General features: G+C 38.2%; 1 protein-coding gene across 1 annotated transcript in view; it reads right to left on the reverse strand.

The window, feature by feature from the left end:
• Nucleotides 1-27,571, reverse strand: part of PRMT8 (protein arginine methyltransferase 8) — a 403,578-nt gene that overhangs the window by 186,352 nt on the left and 189,655 nt on the right. Inside the window, exon 6 of the mRNA XM_053718748.1 lies at nucleotides 20,234-20,349. Within this exon, the coding sequence (XP_053574723.1) occupies nucleotides 20,234-20,349 (116 nt within the window). The remainder of the gene's footprint in view (nucleotides 1-20,233; nucleotides 20,350-27,571) is intronic.

Here is a 27,571-nt window from a genome sequence, read left to right on the forward strand (position 1 = left end):
TAAAAAAGCCCACCCAAAAAAAAAAAAAACCTAGCCTAAACTAAACTACCAATAGTCCTTAAAAGGGCCTTTTGCAGGGCATTGCCCCAAGGAAATCAGCTCTTTTACCTGTAAAAAAAATACAAACAACCCCCCCAACAGTAAAACCCACCACCCACACAACCAACCCCCCAAATAAAACCCTAACTAAAAAAACCTAAGCTCCCCATTGCCCTGAAAAGGGCATTTGGATGGGCATTGCCCTTAAAAGGGCATTTAGCTCTATTGTGGCACAAAGTCCTAACCTAAAAATAAAACCCACCCAATACACCATTAAAAAATCCTAACACTAACCCCCTGAAGATCCACTTACCGGGAGAAGACTTCATCCAAGCAGCAAGATGTCCTCAACGAAGCCAGCAGAAGTGGTCCTCCGGATGGGCAGAAGTGGTTCTCCAGACGGACAGAAGTCGTCCTCCAGACGGGCAGAAGTTTTCATCCAGACGGCATCTTCTATTTTCATCCAGACGGCATCTTCTATTTTCATCCATCCGGTGCGGAGCAGGTCCATCTTCAAGACATCCGGTGCGGAGCATCCTCTTCCAACGACGACTACCCGACAAATGAAGGTACCTTTAAGTGACATCATCCAAGATGGCGTCCCTTAGATTCCGATTGGCTGATAGAATTCTATCAGCCAATCAGAATTAAGGTTGAAAAAATCCTATTGGCTGATGCAATCAGCCAATAGGATTGAACTTCAATCCTATTGGCTGATCCAATCAGCCAATAGGATTGAGCTTGTATTCTATTGGCTGCGACAAGCTCACTTCTATCCACAAACACTTTATCTCCCACTCCCTCAACCTTCTGGCTCTCACAGAACCCTGGATATCTCCTTCAGGCAAAGCCTCTTCTGATGCATTGTCACATGGGGGCCTCCACTTGAGCCACACCCCTAGGTTTGGAAACAGACAAGGAGGTGGTGTAGGTATTTTACTTTCCTCTCATTGCACCTTTCAAAAAATATAGCCCATCTCTTCCCTCACATTTGCTTCCTTCAAAACTCACATGATTTGCTAATTCTCTCCCCTCTCTATAGGTAATGCAGTCATATATCACCCCCCGGTACCTCAACTCAGTTTATCAATCATTTTGCTGCCTGGCTACCTTATTTCCTCTCCTCTCACATCCCTGTCCTAATTTTGGGAGATTTCAACCTCCCTGTTGACAATCCACTGTCCCTGCTGGAAATAACTTTTCCAGGTCACTTCCTCTTACAGCCAGTCACAATTGACTGACTCTCCCACTCACAAAGACTTACACTCCTTTAATCTAATTTTCAGCTATTGATGCACTCTGTCAAACTTCACAAATTCCCCTTCTCTCTTTCAAACCATCTTCCGCTAACTTGCAACACCACAGCACTTCCTACAACTCTCCCTCTTTCTCCCTCTCACACCAGACTCCAAAGAAGCATTATGTCACTAGATCAGCAACATCTCTCAAACTCTCTTAAAAATCTGCTCTCTTCCATTTCCTCCTTTTTCTGCCCTGACCAATCTATCAATACAAATCCACTCTTACATCAGTTCATGACAATTTGGACCCTCATACCATAGATCGGAAGTCATGATAACTGATTTACAACAGTGCAACCCTTGGCAGTGCCCTCTATCCACCTGTTCTCTATAAATGTTACTTTGCATATCATACCTATGTTTAAAGCACTGTGGAATCTGTTGGTGCTCTACAAATAACTAATAATAATAATAATAATCCCCTAATGCTTTAAGGCTTACTGATACATTAACTCCCCTACTTGCTAAATAATCCAGAAACCCTTTTTTTCATAGTTCAGATAAAGCTTAACATCTTCAACAAATTTCAAATTTACTTCTATTATCTATTTTGTTTTGTTCTCTTGGCATTCTGTATGTTTAAAAGTATACCTTTGTAGGCTGAGGAGCAGTAATGCACTACTGGGAGATAACTGCTGATTGGTGGCTGCACATATTGTAACCCTTTGTAACAGAAAGTAATAAACTAGTATCCTGATTGTTGCAGGACCACTCAGCCTCACACCTTACCTCGGGATCTCTCAGATTTAACTTATGAGATCCCTGATATGCTCATTGAACTGAGGGTCATTACTGTATGGATGCAGTGTGAAATATTAAACCCATGTAGCACATAAGTGGGGGTAAAATATGTACAATTCACCACGCACACAAACACTCAGACTTCAGGAGCTATTTGCTCTGGATTTATTGCAGCAAGAGCCTATTATGCACTTATCATAAATGGAATTATGAGGTGTTAAGTCTGTTGTGAATCAAGCATTGGTAGCAGTGGTAACACAGTTCAGCAAGCTTAAATATGTGCCTACAGGATACAATAGACAGCAGAGTTCAGAATGCTGTAAGCTGGCACATTGTGAAAATAAACATGAGAGAATAATAGATAAAGTGTTACCCAGTCCGGTATCTTCAATCCAGCAAGTGCAGTGAGCGTGTGAGGAGGAATGCGTGCAAGGCAGACTGGAGGAGCTGCAGAGGTGATTCACCAAACAGAGAGTGTGTGTGAGCGTCAGCAGCCGTTGCGATCAAATGAAAGCCGGGTGTGACGTCACACGCTCTGGATGGAGCTCTTGGGCAGCTGAACAATACTGCTGAGTAAAAGCACAGAAGCAGGTAACAGAGACAAATGCAAAGACGTAGATACTTGCAACAGGGAACTTGGTTGATATGGATTGTAGATAGCACAAGTAGAACAGAAGCTGGTATCACAGCGTGATAGCAGGTAGTGGCTAGGTGTCTTCTTAGGAACTCAGCTTACACTGGAGCACTGACAAATTACAAAGCAAAGTGCAAAGAAAGGAGGAGCCTTAAATAGGGAAGCACTGTTCAGGTAATTAAAGGTACAGGTACATACAACCAAAACCCAGAACTCCCCCCTCAAGGAGCCGCTCAGCAGATCAAGGGCCAGGGCGCTCCGGATTCCGTCGGTGAAACAGAGACAGAAGACGAGGGGCAGAAAAGTTGGTACAGGGCTCCCAGGAATCCTCCTCAGGTCCAAAGCCCTTCCATCTCACCAGATACTGAAGCTGGTTATGGAGGTAACGGGAGTACAAGATGGACACAATCTCATATTCCACGTCATCCGTCACCTGAGGAACGAATGACATGCCCTGAGGGGTATCCCTAACCATTCTGTAAGGTTTGAGAAGTGATACATGAAAGGTAGGGTGTATCCTTAAAGAGGTAGGTAGTTGCAGTGTAACAGCATTAGGGTTAATCACTTTACAGATCTTATAAGGTCCTAGGTAAAGAGCTCCAAGCTTTTTGCTGGGGATCTTCAGCCTAAGATTTTTTGTACTTAACCACACTTTGTCTCCGACTCTGTAGTCAGGAGGTTTGGAGCGTCGTAGATCATAATGATGTTTCTGGGAAACTTGAACTTCCTGTAACACCAATTTTAGAGAAGCAAATCCATTAGCGATAGAATTGATATTCTCGGATACTGTAGGCAAGGTTGAGTCTCTGGTGTGAGGGAGATGATACGAGGGATGAAATCCGTAATTGATAAAAAATGGCGTAGTCTTAGCAGAGGAATTAAGCGTATTATTATGCGCAAATTCGGCTGTTGCCAACAGAGAGTGCCAATTATCTTGCTCGTACGTGTGGTAGCAGCGGAGATACTGCTCTAAAGATTGATTGGTCCTCTGTGTCTGCCCATTTGTTTGGGGATGATAAGCCGAACTCAATCTTTTGGTGATGTTGAGGGACTGGCATAAGTGTTTCCAAAATCTTGAGGTAAATTGTGTTCCTCTGTCTGTCGTTATGGAATTAGGTAAGCCATGGAGCTTTACTATCTGGTTCAGGAATAAGGTGGCTGTTTCAGATGCTGTTGGTAAACCTCTATGGGGAATGAAATGGGCAATCTTAGAAAACAAATCTACGACAACCAGGATAGTATTGAAATTTGAAGATGAAGGTAGATCAACTATGTAGTCCATAGCTATGTCCAACCAAGGCCTCTCAGGAATTGGGAGAGAAAGGAGATAACCATATGGATGGTTATGTTGATGTTTTCTAGCGGTACAAGTGAAACAGGAATGTATGTATTGTTTAACAGTGTCAATCATCTTGGGCCACCAGTAATCCCTTGAAAGTAAATGAAAAGTTTTACAAACCCCAGGGTGACCTGATAAGAGGGAATCATGTGCTGCGTGGAGAAGTTCCTCTCTGAGAGTAACAGGGATGTATAACTGTTCTCCATGATCGTATAGTTCATCTTGATCCCTATCTAAACCTAGCTGTTGTAAGGTCTGATCTAGGTTCTGTTGTTCCTTTAGGGTGGTCTTAAACTCTCTTGTTAGACATATAATTCTGTCCGAAGGAATAATATACCTGGGGGTTCTATGTTAAGGGGTTTGGGATCCTTTCTAGAAAGTGAGTCTGCTTTGGCATTTTTTTACCCAGGCCGTTATGTAATTACATAGTCGAATCTCGAGAAAAAGAGATTCCACCGGACCTGAGGGGAGGTCAAAGTTTTGCTAGATTTTAAATACTCTAGATTTTGATGGTCAGTGTATATCAAAATGGGGTGTTTTGCACCCTCAAGGAGATGTCTCCAGAACTCTAGGGCTGATTTAATAGCAAGAAGTTCCTTATCACCTATGCCACAGTTAAGTTCTGCAGAACTCATGACTCTTGAGTAATAGGAGACTGGATGGAGGGGTTCTTTTGAAGAGTTCCTTTGAGAAAGGACAGCTCCTAAAGCATATTCAGAAGCGTCGGCCTCAAGCGTATATTGACGACTGGGATCTGGGAACTGCAGAATAGGAGCTGAAATAAATTTATCTTTGAGCGTTTTGAAGGAATCATCAGCTGCTTGATTCCAGATATATCTGATGGTTTTACATGTTAAGTAAGTCAAGGGTCGTACAATATGTGAAAAACCTCTAATGAATTTTCTATAAAAATTTGCAAAACCTAAAAACCTCTGCACCTCTTTTTTATTACATGGAACTGGCCAATTAGTGACGGCTTCCACCTTACTATTCTCCATGGAAACACCAGAGGGTGATATATGATACCCTAGAAATGATATCACATTGGTGTTAAATATACATTTTTCCAGTTTAGCATACAAGTGATGTGCTCTTAAACGTGACAAAACCTGTTTAACATGAGACAAATTGTTTTGGTAAGTATCAGAGTATATCAGGATGTCATCCAGATAAATGACTATACAGACATCAAGCAGATCATGGAACATGTCATTTATGAAACACTGAAATGTCGCCGGAGCATTACATAATCCAAATGGCATAACCATGTACTCATAAAGACCGTAGCGTGTTCGGAAAGCCATCAACCACTCGTCCCCAGCCCTCATCCTAATCAAATTATAGGCACCTCTGAGATCTAATTTCATGTAAATCATGACACCTTGCAAACGTTCTATTAGTTCCAGAATTAGAGGGAGGGGGTAACTGTTCTTTTTAGAGCATTTGTTAAGTTGTCTATAATCAATTATTGGACGGAGAGATCCGTCTTTATTTCTAACAAAAAACATGGCCACTGCAGCTGAAGAGGTGGAAGGTCTAATAAACCCTTTCTTCAAATTGTCATCTAAATATTCTTTTAAATGGACTAACTCTGGCTCGGATAGGGGATAGATATGACCGTAAGGAATACTACTGCGGAATACTACTGCCGGTTATCAGATCAATAGGGCAGTCATAGGCCCTATGTGGAAGAAATGTTGCAGCCTCAACTTTATCAAAAACATCTGCAAATTCTGCATAACAGTCAGGTAAAGTATGTTCCGTTATCTGATTAATGGTATGCATATTGAAACAAGAAATATCCACAAAATTCCCAGATGCACCAGAGTCAACTACGGCCTGCACCTCTTTTGATGCTAAGGGAGCATGGAGGGATCAATATGGTCACCCAACAGACTTATGGCAGGGTATCCAGGAGAGAGATGATGGTTCCCAGGATGGTCAAAGTAATAAATGTCCTCAGATAAGGCAGGTGGAGAAAATTCCAAATAAGAGAGAGCAGCAAGTGTTCAAATTCTAAAACAGGCTTTATTAAAATAAGTTAAAATAACAGGCAACGCGTTTCTCAGCCAATGGCTGTTTCATCAGGCTTCATAAAATGTTTACTGAACACTTGCTAGATATACCTTAAAATCAATTAGGGTGATGATGTACAGATGGTAATGGGAGGGGTTAGCTTAATTGTTCATACCCTCATAACCAATCAGATAATACAAAATGTGATTTGACTTCATAGCCAATCGGATAATACAGAATGTCATAGAGTTATACAATGTACATAAAACATACAACACATATAAAAAAATCATCCACAGCTCACTAGTTTATGTCATTCAAATAAAACCTCATAAGGTCTATACATAATATCATAAACTAAAGTTATAAAGTCAAATTTCCTACCTTGTTAAAATCCAAACTGCACTATGTATTTAAATGGCATACATGAGAGAATAATAGAAGCTGTGATAAAATGTTCATGAGGGAATAGATTAAATGTAATAATATGTTGCAAACTACTTGTCAAGTGCAGCTAAAGTTGAGCACTATCGAGGAAGGCGTCCTAAGACGCTTAGTGCGCATGACTGGACACGATGTGTAAACAGTTTAGGTTGCTTAGCAGCTAGTCAAGTTCCTGCGTGTAACCAATAGGCAGATAGATAGGAGGAGATAGAATCAGTCTGTAATCGACTCTAAAGTTTCAATGCTGTATTGATCGTATATCTTATGGGGATGTGTATCACGCAAATCGCAGACCACAATGTTGACAGACTGAATAGAACTTATTCACTGAGGACACACTTCCAATTTAATAATAAATGCGCTCGATGTAATATACTTATGTCTTTAAACGGCGCTGTAGCTGTGTGTGCTCCTTATTCGTCTGTAGCTAGATGAGATCGCGGTAAACGTCACTATAACAAATGACTTACTATGACCTATCAGATGTGAGAGTCATCTAGTGATGATAGGATAACCTTCAAGTCAATCAAACAACATCTGTATGATGATAGGATAAGGAATCTGTGTGATGATAGGATAAGGAATCGTATGTAATTTCTTTTATTAGATATATAATCTACAAGAGTATAGTGACTATAGATTTTTAGAGGATATAATATCATATCATACCTATGTCCAAATAATAGGAATATGATAGGAATAATAATAATAAGGCTAATTGAACTGACACCATAGCCGCAGCACTACCAGAGCTAATAACTAAAATCAACTAGCCAATCGTGTCAAAGTGTTTCCTATTGGGAGCTCAAAGTTACTCTGATACTAGTCCATTGTGTCAGAAATTGTATTAATAATTATGGTTAAATGATAAATAATTGTTCCAAGCTATGGTATAATACTACATCATCATAATTATCGCACCTAGCGGGACAAATGGCAGCTAACTAATCATAAAAGACCATATTGATAAGTATATTTTCTAGGTGATATATATAAAATTAATTAATAAACATAAAAAATGAGCAACAATAAACTGTTAAATGTAATCCAATGAACCTACAAAGGAATAAATCAGCACAACTAATTGTGAGAATGTGTCTAGAAAAGCTAAAAATCAAGACTAATCAGATGATTTAACAGTCAACATGATCAGCTCAATTGCAGGAGGCAAGATAGAAAAGTGGTCAGTCAAGAAGAAACAATATTCATCCGTATCCACTGTGACATTATTTTCACAGCGTGATACATTTGAAAATGAAATACAGGTGACATTAATGGTCACCTATGTGTATCAATAGGAAGACAATCACAATATCACACCAGACTCATGTCTATATATATATGTGTACTCATATTAGTAATATACACATATACATATAAACCCACAACCTCATATTAACAAAAAACCAGGCAAGTGTAAAATGCATAAGTACAACATACTATGCTACACCAGGAGCGACTAGACTCCCTTAAGAGATATATATAACCAGATCAAATAGTACAGCCACTATAAATAATAAAATATAGTGAGAAGATATTAACATTATCAATAAAACTAGTAAGATTCTATCCTAACTTAAAAGAAAGGATTAACACTCATAGATCAAATGCTGCTAGGTCAACACATTCGTTAAGGCCATCCGGGGCCAGAGTATGTAGTTTATGGATCCAGTAAGTCTCTCTACGCCGTAGAGTGAGCATAGCATTATGACTATTCCGAGGTATCTGCTCGATAGGTGTTATAGAGAGTGTTTTTGCACTACCTCTATGTATATAAGCACAATGCCTAGATAGACTGTGTTTCAAGAATTTCCTTTTTATGTTGTAAGTATGTTCGCTCCATCTTTTCTTGATGGTACGTCCAGTGCGCCCTACATACTGGACCCCACAAACACAACTCACGAGATATACCACAAAAGTAGATTCACAAGACAGCCTTTTTGTGATTTTGAAAGTTTCCCCTGTTTGGTTAGACGAAAAAATGTTGGTTCCGCTTTTCACGATCTTGCACATATTGCACCTCGATTTCATACATTTAAATAATCCAAATTTAGGTAAAAAATTACCCAGATAAGTCTTATTTGTCCTAATACTAGAATTCTGGCTGTCAATCTTATCTCTAACAACTTTACTGGGGGCCAGTTTGTTCTTCAGCGTAGGAGCCCTCCTATACACTACCCTCGGTTTGATGGAAGTATATTCCTTAAGATAAGGATCATTGCAAATAATAGGCCAATGTTTATGAATTATTTGTTTAATTTGTCGATGTTGGTTGCTATAGCCAGTCACAAATAGAGGTATTTCTAAAGTGTCACTTGATTGTTGTTTGTTAACAGATTTTTTATTTTTATTATTTTTCTTTTTGTCAAATGTTAGATATTTGTTTCTATCATCTTCTAGGGCTCTGATATATCCCTTGAGTACCAAATCCAGAGGATAACCCTTCTCTAGAAACCTATCCTTCAATATCTGGGATTGTGTTATATAGCTATCAACCGTGCTACAGTTCCGCCTAATGCGTTTGAACTGACCATATGGTACATTCTTTTTCCAACTATGGTAGTGATTACTATTAAAATTGAGAAAGCTGTTACAATCCACCTTTTTAAAAAAGGTTTCAGACATGATGGTTCCTGCTTCTGAAAAATATAATGACAGATCGAGGTATTCTATCCTAGTAGACTGGATGTTACTGGTAAAGACTAAACCAAATTCATTATTATTTAGAGATGATGAGTAAAAAAGGGCTTCTTCGTGTGAGCCCTTAAATATGAATATCAAATCGTCGATATAGCGGCCATAGAACACCAGACCCGCACTCATAGGAGACCCAAAAACATGGGTCTCCTCAAATTTGCCCATATAAAGGTTGGCAAAACTGGGTGCGAATCTGGTGCCCATGGCCGTCCCCTTGACTTGAAGATAATGTTTACCTTGATAAATGAAATAGTTATGGTGCAGTATAAACCGTATCATTTCTGAAATGAATGTTTGCTGTTTTGGAGGCATATATATGTCAGTTTTCAAATATGCTTCTACAGCTAACAAACCTTTATCATGGGGGATGTTGGAGTATAGGGAACTAACATCACTTGTTATCCACCAGATGTTAGATTCTGTTTTAGTAATACCCAGACTCATTAATTTATTAAGCAAGTCGGTAGAATCTCTAATGTATGAGGGAAGTGTCACTACATATTTTTGTAGAAATGAGTCTACATACGCAGATAGATGGTCAGTAAGGCTGTCAATACCAGCCACTATAGGGCATCCTGGGGGGTTGGACGCATCCTTATGCACTTTCGGAAGGTGGTAATAGAACGCTACGCTAGGGTTTTTGGGATACAAGTAGTCTTTCTCTTTCTTAGTTAGAATTCCCTCTTCGAAACCCTCTAATAGAAGCGAGAATAGTTGTTTCTGAAACAAAGGAGTAGGGTCTCCCGGTAATACCCTATAATAGGTGGTATCATTAAGAATCCTATCAGCCTCCCGAATGTAATCTCGGATGTTCTGAATCACAATACCCCCTCCTTTGTCCGCTTGGCGGATCACTAACTCTTTGTTGGACATGAGAGAATCAAGGGCCTTACGTTCCCCAGGATTTAGATTATTCTTATATTTTGATTTCTTAGGAAGTTCATTACACATTTGCTATTAAGATACATATTGTTTACTATTGTGGTTAATTGCATGGGTGTATGTATGTGTGTATATATATATGTATATGCATACAGACGCTGAGTATTGATCTCACCATTGTGACTAGTTTGTGATTGTTTATCCACATTTGATATTACCATTAATTAATATCATTTATATATTCACTTATTTATTATACTATTATATTTTTATCTATAACTCTTGACACATCAAGAAAAATTATTCTTAGCCATTATTGGTCTATATTTATCACATTGTTTTAGTTTATGTAAATAGGGCGCCCCCTCACTTTTTTGTTGCTCACAAGAATCACTGCCCAGTGCTTCTGTTTTTGGCCATTAGGGGAAGTCGACCTATATAGATATGCTATCTGCTATAGAGAGATCGAATAGAAGAAAAACCAATGGTGGTTTAGAAACCACTGTGTCTAATAATGAGGCTATTGATGTTGACCCTTCTATGCAAACATTATTTACTAAACTTGAAAATCTGTTGAAGGTCGAACACAGACACTGGTGGGATTATGAAACACTCCTTAAGTATAAAACTAAAAACCAAATCCCTAGAGGTCTCAGAGTACTAAAGAATTGCTCTTTTAAAGAAGACCCTGGGGTACTAAAAGAATGGGAGGAAGCCCTCAATGTCTGTGGTCTCACCTTCATTGACATTTTAATGAAACATAGACAGAAGTTGTATAATGAAGTAGGTATGGAAATAGACAAAACCCAAAGAGAACTTGAGAAATATATTACTCACAATGATTTTGAAAAAGACAGGAAGTTAGCATATGATCGTGCAGAAGATTATCAAAATGATATTATTAGAAAGAAAAATAAAAAATTGACCAGGGATGAGGGGGACTACTCCAGGGGTGAGGTATACTCCTTTAATCGTACTAATAATAGAAGTAATTACTATCACTCCACACATGAGAATACCGGGAATAACCTACCTAGACGTATACATGAGAGACATAATAGGAACAATTTTGATAATAGAGATATGACCAATTATCACAATCATCACTGTGTTGATACAAATACACAATCTGGTTATCAACCACCAGGATACAACACATATAGGGATTATAAACCACATATCTACAATAAACCTAGACAATATAATTCATTTGATACGAGAGATCATCACAATAATGGACATCGACAACCATATCATAATATATATCCCAATAGATCATATGATAATGGGAATGATTATCGGGCATCTGAGCATTCCAATACATGGAACAGATTGGGAGAACAGAATTTTGTTAATAGACGCAATCAATACACTCCTCGTCACTATTACACTTCCAATTCTCCCAATTATCATGCCCTTAGATCTACAAATCAACACAACAATGAACCACGACATACTTCGATCTCTGCTTCAGTAGAGAGACCTACTAATCAAGAGAGAAATAATCAATACAGACCCCAAGATCATTTTTCCCAAGCAAAAAATATTTACAAACCATTCGAATCTACTAATAGATATTCATCACTTAACCATGAGGGAATAGATTCTACCAACAAACCTTCTACCTCATATGAGGAAAATCACTGTCACACTCCTTTTTTAGAGATAGGTCACAATCACCCCCCAGAACAGTGGTCACTATCCCCAAGACCTCCAAGACAAAAAAGAGCATACGTAAACGGGGAAGCAGAGGAAGATCCTCAACCGTTAAAAAAGAGAAATTATTGAAATATAGGAAGGGTATCTTCAACTTATCAGACCACAATTTATCAAATGATGAGATTAGAGTCTTAGGGAAGGGGTTATCTTTCTCCCCCTCTAACAACTTCAATATGTTTCAGCTATTCGTTGATGTCAACAATTTTACTAGAAAACTCTCTCTCCAGAAATATTTTGCTGAGAAACGACTAAAGAATACAACAAATATGCCCATTATTGTTGATACTATGAATGAATGCTTAAAAGATGGTATGATTATGTACGAACCGGATACCCTATTGGAGCAATTGACTGAGAAGTATATACATACTGACTTTAGACCTAAATCTAATTTTAATCCGCCAAGGACAAAAAATTCACACATCAGCATATATCAGTCCATGGTTCTTAATGATTTAGAAAAACTTCCTAAGAAATCAAAATATAAGAATAATCTAAATCCTGGGGAACGTAAGGCCCTTGATTCTCTCATGTCCAACAAAGAGTTAGTGATCCGCCAAGCGGACAAAGGAGGGGGTATTGTGATTCAGAACATCCGAGATTACATTCGGGAGGCTGATAGGATTCTTAATGATACCACCTATTATAGGGTATTACCGGGAGACCCTACTCCTTTGTTTCAGAAACAACTATTCTCGCTTCTATTAGAGGGTTTCGAAGAGGGAATCCTAACTAAGAAAGAGAAAGACTACTTGTATCCCAAAAACCCTAGCGTAGCGTTCTATTACCACCTTCCGAAAGTGCATAAGGATGCGTCCAACCCCCCAGGACGCCCTATAGTGGCTGGTATTGACAGCCTTACTGACCATCTATCTGCGTATGTAGACTCATTTCTACAAAAATATGTAGTGACACTTCCCTCATACATTAGAGATTCTACCGACTTGCTTAATAAATTAATGAGTCTGGGTATTACTAAAACAGAATCTAACATCTGGTGGATAACAAGTGATGTTAGTTCCCTATACTCCAACATCCCCCATGATAAAGGTTTGTTAGCTGTAGAAGCATATTTGAAAACTGACATATATATGCCTCCAAAACAGCAAACATTCATTTCAGAAATGATACGGTTTATACTGCACCATAACTATTTCATTTATCAAGGTAAACATTATCTTCAAGTCAAGGGGACGGCCATGGGCACCAGATTCGCACCCAGTTTTGCCAACCTTTATATGGGCAAATTTGAGGAGACCCATGTTTTTGGGTCTCCTATGAGTGCGGGTCTGGTGTTCTATGGCCGCTATATCGACGATTTGATATTCATATTTAAGGGCTCACACGAAGAAGCCATTTTTTACTCATCATCTCTAAATAATAATGAATTTGGTTTAGTCTTTACCAGTAACATCCAGTCTACTAGGATAGAATACCTCGATCTGTCATTATATTTTTCAGAAGCAGGAACCATCATGTCTGAAACCTTTTTTAAAAAGGTGGATTGTAACAGCTTTCTCAATTTTAATAGTAATCACTACCATAGTTGGAAAAAGAATGTACCATATGGTCAGTTCAAACGCATTAGGCGGAACTGTAGCACGGTTGATAGCTATATAACACAATCCCAGATATTGAAGGATAGGTTTCTAGAGAAGGGTTATCCTCTGGATTTGGTACTCAAGGGATATATCAGAGCCCTAGAAGATGATAGAAACAAATATCTAACATTTGACAAAAAGAAAAATAATAAAAATAAAAAATCTGTTAACAAACAACAATCAAGTGACACTTTAGAAATACCTCTATTTGTGACTGGCTATAGCAACCAACATCGACAAATTAAACAAATAATTCATAAACATTGGCCTATTATTTGCAATGATCCTTATCTTAAGGAATATACTTCCATCAAACCGAGGGTAGTGTATAGGAGGGCTCCTACGCTGAAGAACAAACTGGCCCCCAGTAAAGTTGTTAGAGATAAGATTGACAGCCAGAATTCTAGTATTAGGACAAATAAGACTTATCTGGGTAATTTTTTACCTAAATTTGGATTATTTAAATGTATGAAATCGAGGTGCAATATGTGCAAGATCGTGAAAAGCGGAACCAACATTTTTTCGTCTAACCAAACAGGGGAAACTTTCAAAATCACAAAAAGGCTGTCTTGTGAATCTACTTTTGTGGTATATCTCGTGAGTTGTGTTTGTGGGGTCCAGTATGTAGGGCGCACTGGACGTACCATCAAGAAAAGATGGAGCGAACATACTTACAACATAAAAAGGAAATTCTTGAAACACAGTCTATCTAGGCATTGTGCTTATATACATAGAGGTAGTGCAAAAACACTCTCTATAACACCTATCGAGCAGATACCTCGGAATAGTCATAATGCTATGCTCACTCTACGGCGTAGAGAGACTTACTGGATCCATAAACTACATACTCTGGCCCCGGATGGCCTTAACGAATGTGTTGACCTAGCAGCATTTGATCTATGAGTGTTAATCCTTTCTTTTAAGTTAGGATAGAATCTTACTAGTTTTATTGATAATGTTAATATCTTCTCACTATATTTTATTATTTATAGTGGCTGTACTATTTGATCTGGTTATATATATCTCTTAAGGGAGTCTAGTCGCTCCTGGTGTAGCATAGTATGTTGTACTTATGCATTTTACACTTGCCTGGTTTTTTGTTAATATGAGGTTGTGGGTTTATATGTATATGTGTATATTACTAATATGAGTACACATATATATATAGACATGAGTCTGGTGTGATATTGTGATTGTCTTCCTATTGATACACATAGGTGACCATTAATGTCACCTGTATTTCATTTTCAAATGTATCACGCTGTGAAAATAATGTCACAGTGGATACGGATGAATATTGTTTCTTCTTGACTGACCACTTTTCTATCTTGCCTCCTGCAATTGAGCTGATCATGTTGACTGTTAAATCATCTGATTAGTCTTGATTTTTAGCTTTTCTAGACACATTCTCACAATTAGTTGTGCTGATTTATTCCTTTGTAGGTTCATTGGATTACATTTAACAGTTTATTGTTGCTCATTTTTTATGTTTATTAATTAATTTTATATATATCACCTAGAAAATATACTTATCAATATGGTCTTTTATGATTAGTTAGCTGCCATTTGTCCCGCTAGGTGCGATAATTATGATGATGTAGTATTATACCATAGCTTGGAACAATTATTTATCATTTAACCATAATTATTAATACAATTTCTGACACAATGGACTAGTATCAGAGTAACTTTGAGCTCCCAATAGGAAACACTTTGACACGATTGGCTAGTTGATTTTAGTTATTAGCTCTGGTAGTGCTGCGGCTATGGTGTCAGTTCAATTAGCCTTATTATTATTATTCCTATCATATTCCTATTATTTGGACATAGGTATGATATGATATTATATCCTCTAAAAATCTATAGTCACTATACTCTTGTAGATTATATATCTAATAAAAGAAATTACATACGATTCCTTATCCTATCATCACACAGATTCCTTATCCTATCATCATACAGATGTTGTTTGATTGACTTGAAGGTTATCCTATCATCACTAGATGACTCTCACATCTGATAGGTCATAGTAAGTCATTTGTTATAGTGACGTTTACCGCGATCTCATCTAGCTACAGACGAATAAGGAGCACACACAGCTACAGCGCCGTTTAAAGACATAAGTATATTACATCGAGCGCATTTATTATTAAATTGGAAGTGTGTCCTCAGTGAATAAGTTCTATTCAGTCTGTCAACATTGTGGTCTGCGATTTGCGTGATACACATCCCCATAAGATATACGATCAATACAGCATTGAAACTTTAGAGTCGATTACAGACTGATTCTATCTCCTCCTATCTATCTGCCTATTGGTTACACGCAGGAACTTGACTAGCTGCTAAGCAACCTAAACTGTTTACACATCGTGTCCAGTCATGCGCACTAAGCGTCTTAGGACGCCGTCCTCGATAGTGCTCAACTTTAGCTGCACTTGACAAGTAGTTTGCAACATATTATTACATTTAATCTATTCCCTCATGAACATTTTATCACAGCTTCTATTATTCTCTCATGTATGCCATTTAAATACATAGTGCAGTTTGGATTTTAACAAGGTAGGAAATTTGACTTTATAACTTTAGTTTATGATATTATGTATAGACCTTATGAGGTTTTATTTGAATGACATAAACTAGTGAGCTGTGGATGATTTTTTTATATGTGTTGTATGTTTTATGTACATTGTATAACTCTATGACATTCTGTATTATCCGATTGGCTATGAAGTCAAATCACATTTTGTATTATCTGATTGGTTATGAGGGTATGAACAATTAAGCTAACCCCTCCCATTACCATCTGTACATCATCACCCTAATTGATTTTAAGGTATATCTAGCAAGTGTTCAGTAAACATTTTATGAAGCCTGATGAAACAGCCATTGGCTGAGAAACGCGTTGCCTGTTATTTTAACTTATTTTAATAAAGCCTGTTTTAGAATTTGAACACTTGCTGCTCTCTCTTATTTGGAATTTTCTCCACCTGCCTTATCTGAGGACATTTATTACTTTGACCATCCTGGGAACCATCATCTCTCTCCTGGATACCCTGCCATAAGTCTGTTGGGTGACCATATTGATCCCTCCATGCTCCCTTAGCATCAAAAGAGGTGCTTGATACATTAGTTCAGTTCCTGTGCTGGAAGTTGGTCTTCTGGGTGACCGAATAGATCCCAGACTGCCCCTATTAGCACTAACTGAGGTGCTCTCCTAAATGTGAGTCTGTTTGTCTATCTTAAGATCTACAATTTTGGACCAAACAATATTGGGCCATGTGGCGCTTCTGTTTTTTCTTTTTTTAGATTGCTGTTTCCTGGATCCTGGCCTGGATCTTCACAGATAGCTGCCTATATTCCTCTCCAGAGACTTTAATGCAACTATATTGCCTCTTTACCTAAGGCTTTTTGATACACCATAATATTTATTTAACCATTGTTATTTATTTCAATTATCTATTGTTATTATTTTCATTACACATTTGCTATTAAGATACATATTGTTTACTATTGTGGTTAATTGCATGGGTGTATGTATGTGTGTATATATATATGTATATGCATACAGACGCTGAGTATTGATCTCACCATTGTGACTAGTTTGTGATTGTTTATCCACATTTGATATTACCATTAATTAATATCATTTATATATTCACTTATTTATTATACTATTATATTTTTATCTATAACTCTTGACACATCAAGAAAAATTATTCTTAGCCATTATTGGTCTATATTTATCACATTGTTTTAGTTTATGTAAATAGGGCGCCCCCTCACTTTTTTGTTACGGCCTGCACGTCTATCTTCCGATGATGCCACTGTAGAGAGAGAGGTAGTGATAGATGAGAATTTAAACTGTTTATCACATTCATAGTATGTTCAAAATGAGGTGTCTTACCCTTCTTTTGCCAAAGAAGTGATGGACAGTCTTTAACACCATGATCTTTCTCGGCACAATACAAACATAGATTGAGCAGTTTGCACCTAGCCTTCTCCTCAGGTTTTAGAGGATCTCTGATAACAGCAACATCCATGGGCTCATCAGTAGGTCTGGAAAGCGGAGCGGGTGGATTGGGATGATAGGTAGAGAGCCTCCTGAGACTGGATTCAGACATAGCCTTTTCAGTCTTCCTCTCCATTAGCCTGCGGTCGATGCTTATGCTAAGAGTCATTAGAGCTTCTAGGTCCTCTGGAATGATACCTTGGGCTAACTCATCTTTCAGAGCCTCACATAGTCCTAAATGCAACTGGTTCCTTAATGCAGGATTGTTCCACTGTGTGTCAGGTGCCCATCTCTTAAAGTCAGTGATGTATTCTTCCACCATTCTTTTGCCTTGACGTAGGGACCTTATGGCGGTCTTAGCTGTGTTCTGTTTGTTGTGGTCCTCATATAGGAGAGACATGGCACCAAAGAAGTCTTCCAAGGAGTTCAAAATGGGGTCGTTGTTCTCGTAAAAGGCGTTTGCCCAGGATCTAGCCTCACCCCTTAAGTAGGAAATGACAGACAACACCCTGACCCTATCTGTTGGGTAGGATTTGGGTTTGAGTGTAAACAACAGGGTACATGAATTCTTGAACTCCGTGAACAAAGATCTGTCCCCATAGAATTTTTCTGGGGGGCTGACCATTGGTTCAGATGTTGGTTCTGCTACAGAAGGTTTATTAGCGAGATGTTCATTAATAAACTTTATAATGTTTTCATTCTCCAATTGAATCTCCCTGAGACCCTGTATCATGTGATTCATGCTCTGAGCAAGGGAGCCAACTCTATTAGAGAGTTCGGTAATATCCATAGTGCAGGATACCAGAATATCAATTGTTTAGGCTTGGTAATATGTAACGCTTTGTAACAGAAAGTAATAAACTAGTATCCTGATTGTTGCAGGACCACTCAGCCTCACACCTTACCTCGGGATCTCTCAGATTTAACTTATGAGATCCCTGATATGCTCATTGAACTGAGGGTCACTACTGTATGGATACAGTGTGAAATATTAAACCCATGTAGCACATAAGTGGGGAGATACAATTGATTTGGCTTTATAAACTAGTATGCACTGAACGGAAAAGTCCTGGAAGTACTACAAGCCAGATAGATATATGTACTTCCCACAGGGTTAAACAAGCTTCCAATGCAATCAAGTAAAATATGTACAATTCACCACGCACACAAACACTCAGACTTCAGGAGCTATTTGCTCTGGATTTATTGCAGCAAGAGCCTATTATGCACTTATCATAAATGGAATTATGAGGTGTTAAGTCTGTTGTGAATCAAGCATTGGTAGCAGTGGTAACACAGATCAGCAAGCTTAAATATGTGCCTACAGGATACAATAGACAGCAGAGTTCAGAATGCTGTAAGCTGGCACATTGTGAAAATAAACATGAGAGAATAATAGATAAAGTGTTACCCAGTCCGGTATCTTCAATCCAGCAAGTGCAGTGAGCGTGTGAGGAGGAATGCGTGCAAGGCAGACTTGAGGAGCTGCAGAGGTGACACGCCAAACAGAGAGGGTGTGTGAGCGTCAGCAGCTGTTGCGATCAAATGAAAGCTGGGTGTGACGTCACACGCTCCCGATGGAGCTCTTGGGCAGATGAACAATACCCCCTTTAAGCCCTGTTCCTTTAAGCAGGGGTGGAACTACCACTGGTGCAGTAGGTGCAGTGGCAAAAGGGCCTGAGTGCAGCCAGTCTATACAAAGGCAGGTGCAGTATGTGTACAATCCTATTGTAGGAAAACCTATCTATCTATCTATCTATCTATCTATCTATCTATCTATCTATCTATCTATCTATCTATCTATCTTGACAAAATAAATATACAGAGTGGCATGTATAATATTACTATTACTTACTACTGAGTTATCTTTGGGGTCCCAAAAAATGTGTTTGCACCAGGGCCCTCTGTTGAGTAGATCCACCTTTAAGACTACCTGACTACATACCCCTATGATTCTTTCAACCCTTTACCCTTCCCATTAAGAAAGCCTGAGGACCTTACCCCCCTCTAACTCCAGTTACTTCAAGACTATCTAAACCCTACCACTAAAAAACAAAAAAAACTACCAACCAACCTAGCCCTGCCTGTTTAAGACTAATTTATGTATCATCTTCCTTTTAAGACTTCCTGGCCCACTAACCATTAACCCTTGAAGACTACCTGACCCCCTGACCCTTTAAGACTACTCCATACACTTGTAAGACTTGCAGACCCTTAACCCAGGCATCTTTAAGACTACCTGGCTCCCTTACTTCCTGCCCTTTTAAGACTATCATGAGAATTTTACATTGTCACTCCTATGATGTCACTCTTTTGTGACAGTTATATTCATGTCACTCTTTTGAAATGCATATCCTATTTCTGAATCTTTTGTTATGTCACTCCTTTGATACTAACCCAGTCTGTCATAGCCAGAGATGCGTTCATCTATGATAAGTCCCTGCCTTTCTCAGTATTGCTATAACAGGGGTGTTGTTATGGTAAACTTTTTTTATTTTGGAGTGCATGACCAAAGGATTTTTATCTTAATATAATATTAAAACACAGGACATCCATTCTCTGTTCCCCAGAAAAGCAGAGCATATAACCAATATAGCATATCAGCTCATTCATACAGTCTACACTTTTTAAACTATGTAACTTTAATCTTGATGGAAATAAAATAAAAAAAATGATAGCCTAAAGGCTAGAAAACAAGTTGTCTTCATATGGTCCACAGACAACCAGTAGATCAGTGGGCACTTTTATTTGCAGATAAAGTATTAGCTGTTACCTACAAGAAACTGCAATATATAAGAAAGATTATCAAACCTTTATCAAGCAGTTATTGGTCACCACTTGCTTTGGGTCTACAATGTCCACAAGAGGTTCCTTTATGGCAACATCCCTGATGCAGGTCATGTCAAAGCCGTACACATTTTCCCACCCTGTGAAAACAAAATGCATAGATGCAAAGTTTCGCTTTCCAAAGCAATATGAGAATGCAGCACTTGCTTACAATTTACTAACTAAGTGGTTTTCTGTCACTGTAAATGTTTTTAACAAGCTAAGGGGTCTACTCCAATCTTTCAGAGCCAGTTTATCAGTGTTTTTTTAGCTACCGAAATCCAAACGATAACACAATTTCCATAATGGATTTTTTTTTAGCTCAGATACAACTAGATAACTGGAAAATCACCCATATGATGCATGTGCAGCAATGGCTTTGGTGATCACAATCCTACCAAGAAAATGTTTTGCACTTTATTCCTGCAACAAAATTGACCCATCAATTTCAATATACAAAGGGTTCTGATAAAGAGGAAAAATTGACTTTTTAACATGTTTGACAGTAATCCATGATGATTCTGAATAATTCTATTTTATGCATTTGCATTACACTCTGAAATGGCCATAGACACAATTTCAGATGCATATATCAATATTTGGCCTAGATTCATTAAACCTATATTCAGAACTAATGTATAGTCCCTCAGTAGTGGACAGGACAGACGTTTACATATATATGTATTACTAGACATACTGTATCTGTGATATCCCATATAGCTAACGAGATCTGCAGGTAAACGTAGAAATGGAAATCACAACCGCAACACTGAGAAATATCGTTTTGCATGCTCTTAATTTCTTTGTTTTAATTTCATACTCCCATTTTTGGGATTCTTATCTTATCTTCTTATCTATTCTTATCTTTAGGAATGGGGTTTCTCTTGGCAATCACATTGTCTTGATCTGGAGTTAAGCTTTTCCCGCCGTTAGGACGTTTCATGCCATCCTAACTGCATTGGGCTTTAGCGACGTTAGGACGGCATGGCACGTCCTAGCCGTTTGGCTGTACTGAAGCCAACGGTGCTTCCAGATTGGGATCGCGGCATGGAGGGCATGCCTAGCATCATAGAGGCGCCCCCTTGCCCCGATCCCATCATTGAAATATTGCAATCGTATGCACGATCGCGTGATTTCAATTTGTTTACATTGGAACGTTGTTTCGATGTAGATAATCTAGACCCCATTTGCCATTCAGTGATGCTTGTTTAAAACCAAGATCTTACAATTATAGAAATGCCACAAAGAGAAAACCCATTCTGAACAGTGAGTGTGAGGTTTGGAAGTTATGGTCTACATAGTGAGGTCTGAACCATCTGACTATCTCGTAACCTGCAGTGTTCTTCTTGATTTTAGATGAATATCTCGCCAAAACAGAAAATTAGGGGGACATTAAACATTAAATAAATGCTAGATAGAATGATACATTTATAGAAAAGATTAGTCTGAGAATAACATGTAGATGCATTTTGTTTAAAGCTTCATTAGTTGTTTAAATAGTGACAAAATAAGTGTAACGTTTTAGTGTCTATAAAACAATGAGAGCTGCCATGTTGTAACTTAGGTTACTTTCTCTGCTGTAGACAATTAGGGACAGTTATAAATAGGTCACTAGAGTGTGCAGCCAACGACTGTGTGGAATATAACAGTGTTCTGCACTTCCATTTCTAACAGGATGAAATTACAGAAAAAAAAGGGACAAAATAAATAATGAAAGTATATTGCAGTTTTTTGTATATATACGACTTATCAATTTATATTACCAATTCAAAGTGTTCAATGTCCCTTTAATAAAAAAAAAAACTTTTAATATATGCTCAGTATACCAATGATGTCCATATACATAAGCCATTAATTTTGTTTAATACTTATCATAAAAAACACTGTATCAATTGCAAAACAGACACAGGCCTCTAGTTATCAAAGTCTGGCGGACCTGATCCGACAGTGCGGATCAGGTCCGCCAGACTTCGCTGAATACGGCGAGCAATACGCTTGCCGTATTCAGCATTGAACCAGCAGCTCACAAGAGCTGCTGGTGCAACACCGCCCCTTGCTGAGTCGCAGCCAATCGGCCGCCAGCAGGGGGTGTCAATCATCCCGATCGTACTAGATCAAGGTTGTATTGTGGCGATGTCTGTCCGCCTGCTCAGAGCAGGCGGACATCCCCACAGACTCCATTAACCCCTTTAACTCATTTGTTATTTCAGTGATCGGCATCCATTAATGGCAATTCCGATTGCTGTTGTGGAAACGGGAGAAACAATTTTATGTGTTAAAGGGATAGTCTACTCCAAAAATGATATTGTTTAAAAAGATAGATAATGCCTTTATTACCCATTCCCCAGTTTTGCATAACCAACACGGTTATATTAATCTATGTTTTATCCCTGTGATTACCTTGTAGCTAAGCTTCTGCAGACTGCCCCCTGATCAAATGACTTTTTATTTATTATCTATTGACTTTGCATTTTATCCAATTAGTGCAGTGTCTGCCACAAACCACGGGCGTTAGCACAATGTTATCTACATGGCTCACATGAACTAGCACTCTCCTGTTGTGAAAAGCAAATAAAAAAGCTTGTGATAAAAGGCTGTCTTTAGTGGCTTAGAAACAGGCAGAAGTTTAAAGGTTTAAAGGTTATAAAGTATATTAATATAACAATGTTGGTTGTGCAAAGCTGGGAAATTGGTAGTAAAGGTGTTAACTAACTTTTAAAACAATAACAATTCTTGTGTAAATTACCATTTTTCAAACAGTGGAAAAATAATTGGAAAGATTAGGATCAACCCCTTAATTAGATATTGATTATTTAAGAATGTAATATAAAGGGCTAGATTACGAGTGGATTACTATAATTTGTGCAGGAGCGATACTGGGTTTTCGAGACCGTTTACAAGCAAGTTAAATTCCGCTCGTAAGTAAATGTGAACGCGTGAGGCAATCGCAATGTACACTAGAATGATTACCACAACATAAGAGCTCTGGTTAACTGTCACCCAGCGTATCATGTCCGTCCGCACCTTAATAAACTGACCCCTAAAAATCCTTTTTAAGCAATACTCTTCTGTAATAAAGTGTTATACTTTGTATTTACTGTAAATATTATTCCAATGTTCTGCACGTAGCAGAACTATGTGTTTTTAAACAGATATTACTATATATACCTATATATAAATATCTCTTTAAGAATAAATAGAACATATTCTGCTATGTGCAAAAGATTGGATTATGAAATATGCAATATTGGGCCAGATTATGAGTTGAGCACAAAATATTGCTTACGCTAAAGCAATATTTGCACTCAACTGAGTAATACCAGCGTACGCTACTGTGCGCTGGTATTACGAGTTAGACGCAATGCGAATATGATCTTGCATTTGCATTGCATGGAAGCATTGAGTATTGTGCTTATGAGAGTGAGTGCTTCCATAGGCTCCATTTGAAGCCTCGTTATGATGCCGTCATACACGGCACAGAACCTAAGTGCAGTGAAGTGGCTAAGTAGGGCAGCAATGGGCAGGAGTGTTGAATATATCTGTATATAATTATAAGCATTTATATTTATGTGTTAATATGTGTATATACACATATTAACACATACATATATATCTATATAAGCATATACATATACTGTATATATATATATATATATATATATATATATATATATATATATATATATATATATATACATATATATACATATATTTGCAGGGAACACACAGTTCCCATAGACCGCAATGTAAAGGCACATTTCAGTGCTGTTTTTTTTTCTAACACCCCACACCCACCAACCTAAACCCTCATAACTGCTTTTTGCAGTTATTTTATTAAAAAATAATGATGCTACTATCTTTATTTTTTAAATGCGTATATAACACTTGATTTTGGGGGTATTTGGTGGACATGTATAAAATTAACCAGAGATCTGATATCTGGTTAATTTTATTAGCGCTAATTGCTACCACGAGCTTGCAGTAGCAATAAACAGCCACTTGTAATGTCTAGTTATTTATCGCATGCCGCAAACGGGCAAATTCCTCCACTTGTAATCTAGCCCATTATGTTCTTATGTTGTGCTTTTAAATAAGAGCAATCTGGTTTGCGCGACTTGTGTGTGTTAGCTTTTTTCAACTTTTTCGGCTGTATTGAAGTCTATGGGGCGAATCGTTTTTGCATTCATGACCTCTCAAAGTCTATTTGTTACCACGACTTTGCAAACGCAAGAGCGCAAACTTTTTACTTTCAACTCATAGAGTCCTATCTATCAAGCCATCAACTTTCTTGCATTCAACGGCACCAATACGCTCGCCTAACATCGCAGCCGCGGACCTGGACCTGTTTCAATCAGCCAATAGATTGCGAGCTCAATCCTATTGGCTGATTGGATCCGCCAGTAGGATTGAAGCTCAATCCTATTGGCTGATTGCATCAGCCAATAGGATTTTTTACCCTTTAATTCCGATTGGCTTTTTATCCGGAATTCAAGGGATGCCATCTTGGATGACGTCCCTTAAAGGAACCTTCATTCTTCAGTAGCCGTCGACAGAAAAGGATGCTCCACGCCGGATGTCTTGAAGATGGAGCCGCTCCGCGTCGGAAGGATGAAGATAGAAGATGCCATCTGGATGAAGACTTCTGCCCGCCTGGAGGACCACTTCTTGCCACTTCGTTGAGGACTTCTTGCCGCTTGGATGAAGACTTCTCCCGGCTTGATGAGGATGTATGTCCGGTCTTTAAAAACTGTAAGTGGATCTTCGGGGGTTAGTGTTAGGTTTTATTAAGGGTTTATTGGATGGGTTTTATTTTTAGCTTAGGGTTTGTGCAATGGAAAAGAGCTAAATGCCCTTTTCAGGGCAAAGGGGAGCTTAGGTTTTTTTATATAGGATTTTATTTGGGGGGTTTGGTTGTGTGGGTGGTAGGTTGTTTGTATTTTTTTACAGGTAAAAGAGCTGATTTCTTTGGGCAATGCCCCGCAAAAGGCCCTTTTAAGGGCTATTGGCAGTTTAGTTTAGGCTAGGGGTTTTTCTTTGGGGGTCTTTTTTATTTGGATAGGGCTATTAGATTAGATGTAATTAGTTTAAAAATTTGATAATTTCTTTTTTATTTTGTGTAATTTAGTGTTTACGTTTTGTAATTTAGTTAATTGTACTTAATTAATGTAATTTATTTAATTGTAGTGTAATGTTAGGTGTTAGTGTAAGACAGGTTAGGTTTTATTTACAGGTAAGTTTGTATTTATTTTAACTAGGTAGTTAATAAACAGTTAACTATTTAGTAACTAGTCTACCTAGTTAAAATAAATACAAACTTAGCTGTGAAATAAAAATAAAACCTAAGATAGCTACAATGTAACTATTAGTTATATTGTAGCTATTTTAGGGTTTATTTTATAGGTAAGTATTTGGTTTAAAATAGGAATTAGTTAGGTAACAATAGTAATTTTTATTTAGATTTATTTTAATTATATTAAAGTTAGGGGTGTTAGGTTAGACTTAGGCTTAGGTTTAGGGGTTAATATATTTATTTGGTGTTAGTGATGTGGGAGGCCAGAGGTTTAGGGGTTAATAACTTTAGTATAGTGGCGGTGGTGATGTTAGGGACGGCAGATTAGGGGTTAATAAGTGTAGGTAGGTAGCGACAACATTGGGGGCAGCAGATGAGGGGTTAATAAATGTAAGTGGGTGGCGACAACATTGGGGCAGCAGATTTGGGGTAAATAAGTGTAGGTAGGTGTCGGCGATGTCGGGGGCAGCAGATTAGGGGTTAATAAGTGTAATGTAGGTGTTGGCGATGTCGGGGGCGGCAGATTAGGGGTGTTTAGCCTTAGGGTTTATGTTAGGGTGTTAGGTGTAAACATAAATTTTCTTTCCCCATAGGAATCAATGGGGCTGCTTTACGGAGCTTTACGCTCCTTTATTGCAGGTGTTAGGCTTTTTTTTAGCCGGCTCTCCCCATTGATGTCTATGGGGAAATTGTGCACGAGCACGTAAAACCAGCTCAAAGCAGTGCTGGTATTTGTGTGCGGTATGGAGCTCAACGCTGCCATATTGCCCGCTAATGCCGGGTTGTTGCAAACCTGTAATAGCAGCGCTATTAAAAGGTGAGCGGTGGAAATATCTTGCAAGTTAGTACGGAGTCGCTCATAACGCAAAACTCGTAATCTAGCTAAGTAAATAGAAAAGGCCTTCTTTAGAGCGCCTCATGGAAATCTACGGGGAGAGTGAGTTAGGGTAGTTGGGATATCTGAGAAGAAAGTGGGGTTTCCCTGATAATTAAACCAGGGAGGCGAGGGTTAGTGAACATAACTATAAAAGTACACAACACAGGGAGCTGTGTGAATGCCTGACGTGCGTTTCGCAACTGCTTTATCAATGGCACCGGTCATCAGCCAACTCTGTTCCTTTATATTGGCAATAGCCAATCGTGTGTAAGAGGTATAGAGCATCACTAATCTAGTAATGCTCCTAGTGAGGGAGGATATCACAGATGATAGGTCAGGGTAAGGGGGCGTGGCCCCATTCACATTATCAGGTTTCTACATGCCTATTATCAAAGTATCCAATCGGAGCATATATTGCATTGACAGGATGTGAATAGGTGTATCATGTACGCATGTAGATACTTAAAAGTGAGGAGTCTAAAATTTTATTATATGTCTACTTTGTAGGTCATTTATAACAGAGCAGTGTATAGATTTACAGTCTCAAAATAAACAAGACCATAATTATGAGGACATTAATGCATAAACTTATAACATTATCTTACATATTTGTTAAATCTATTAGCAGAGTTATGAAGAAAATATATATCTACAGAAGCAAAGCATAGATTAGTCAATCACATGGTTTGCGCGCGGTCGTGGTTCACAAACTAGGAAAACAATCTCTTGTATACAGTATCCCACAAAAGTGAGTACACCCCTCACATTTTTGTAAATATTTTATTATAACTTTTCATGTGACAACACTGAAGAAATTACACTTTGCTACAATATAAAATATTGAGTGTACATCCTGAATAACAGTGTAAATTTGCTGTCCCCTCAAAATAACTCAACACACAGCCGTTAATGTCTAAACCATTGGCAACAAAAGTGAGTACAACCCTAAGTGGAAATGTCCAAATTGGGCCCAATTAGCCATATTTCCTCCCCGGTGTTAAGTAACTCGTTAGTGTTACAAGGTCTCAGGTGTGAATGGGGAGCAGGTGTGTAAAATTTGGTGTTATCGATCTCACACTCTATAATACTGATCACTGGAAGTTCAATATGGCACCTCATGGCAAATAACTCTCTGAGGATCTGAAAAAAAAGATAT

The sequence above is a fragment of the Bombina bombina genome, chromosome 6, assembly GCF_027579735.1.
Source record: "Bombina bombina isolate aBomBom1 chromosome 6, aBomBom1.pri, whole genome shotgun sequence".
Classification (NCBI taxonomy): Eukaryota; Metazoa; Chordata; class Amphibia; order Anura; family Bombinatoridae; genus Bombina; species Bombina bombina.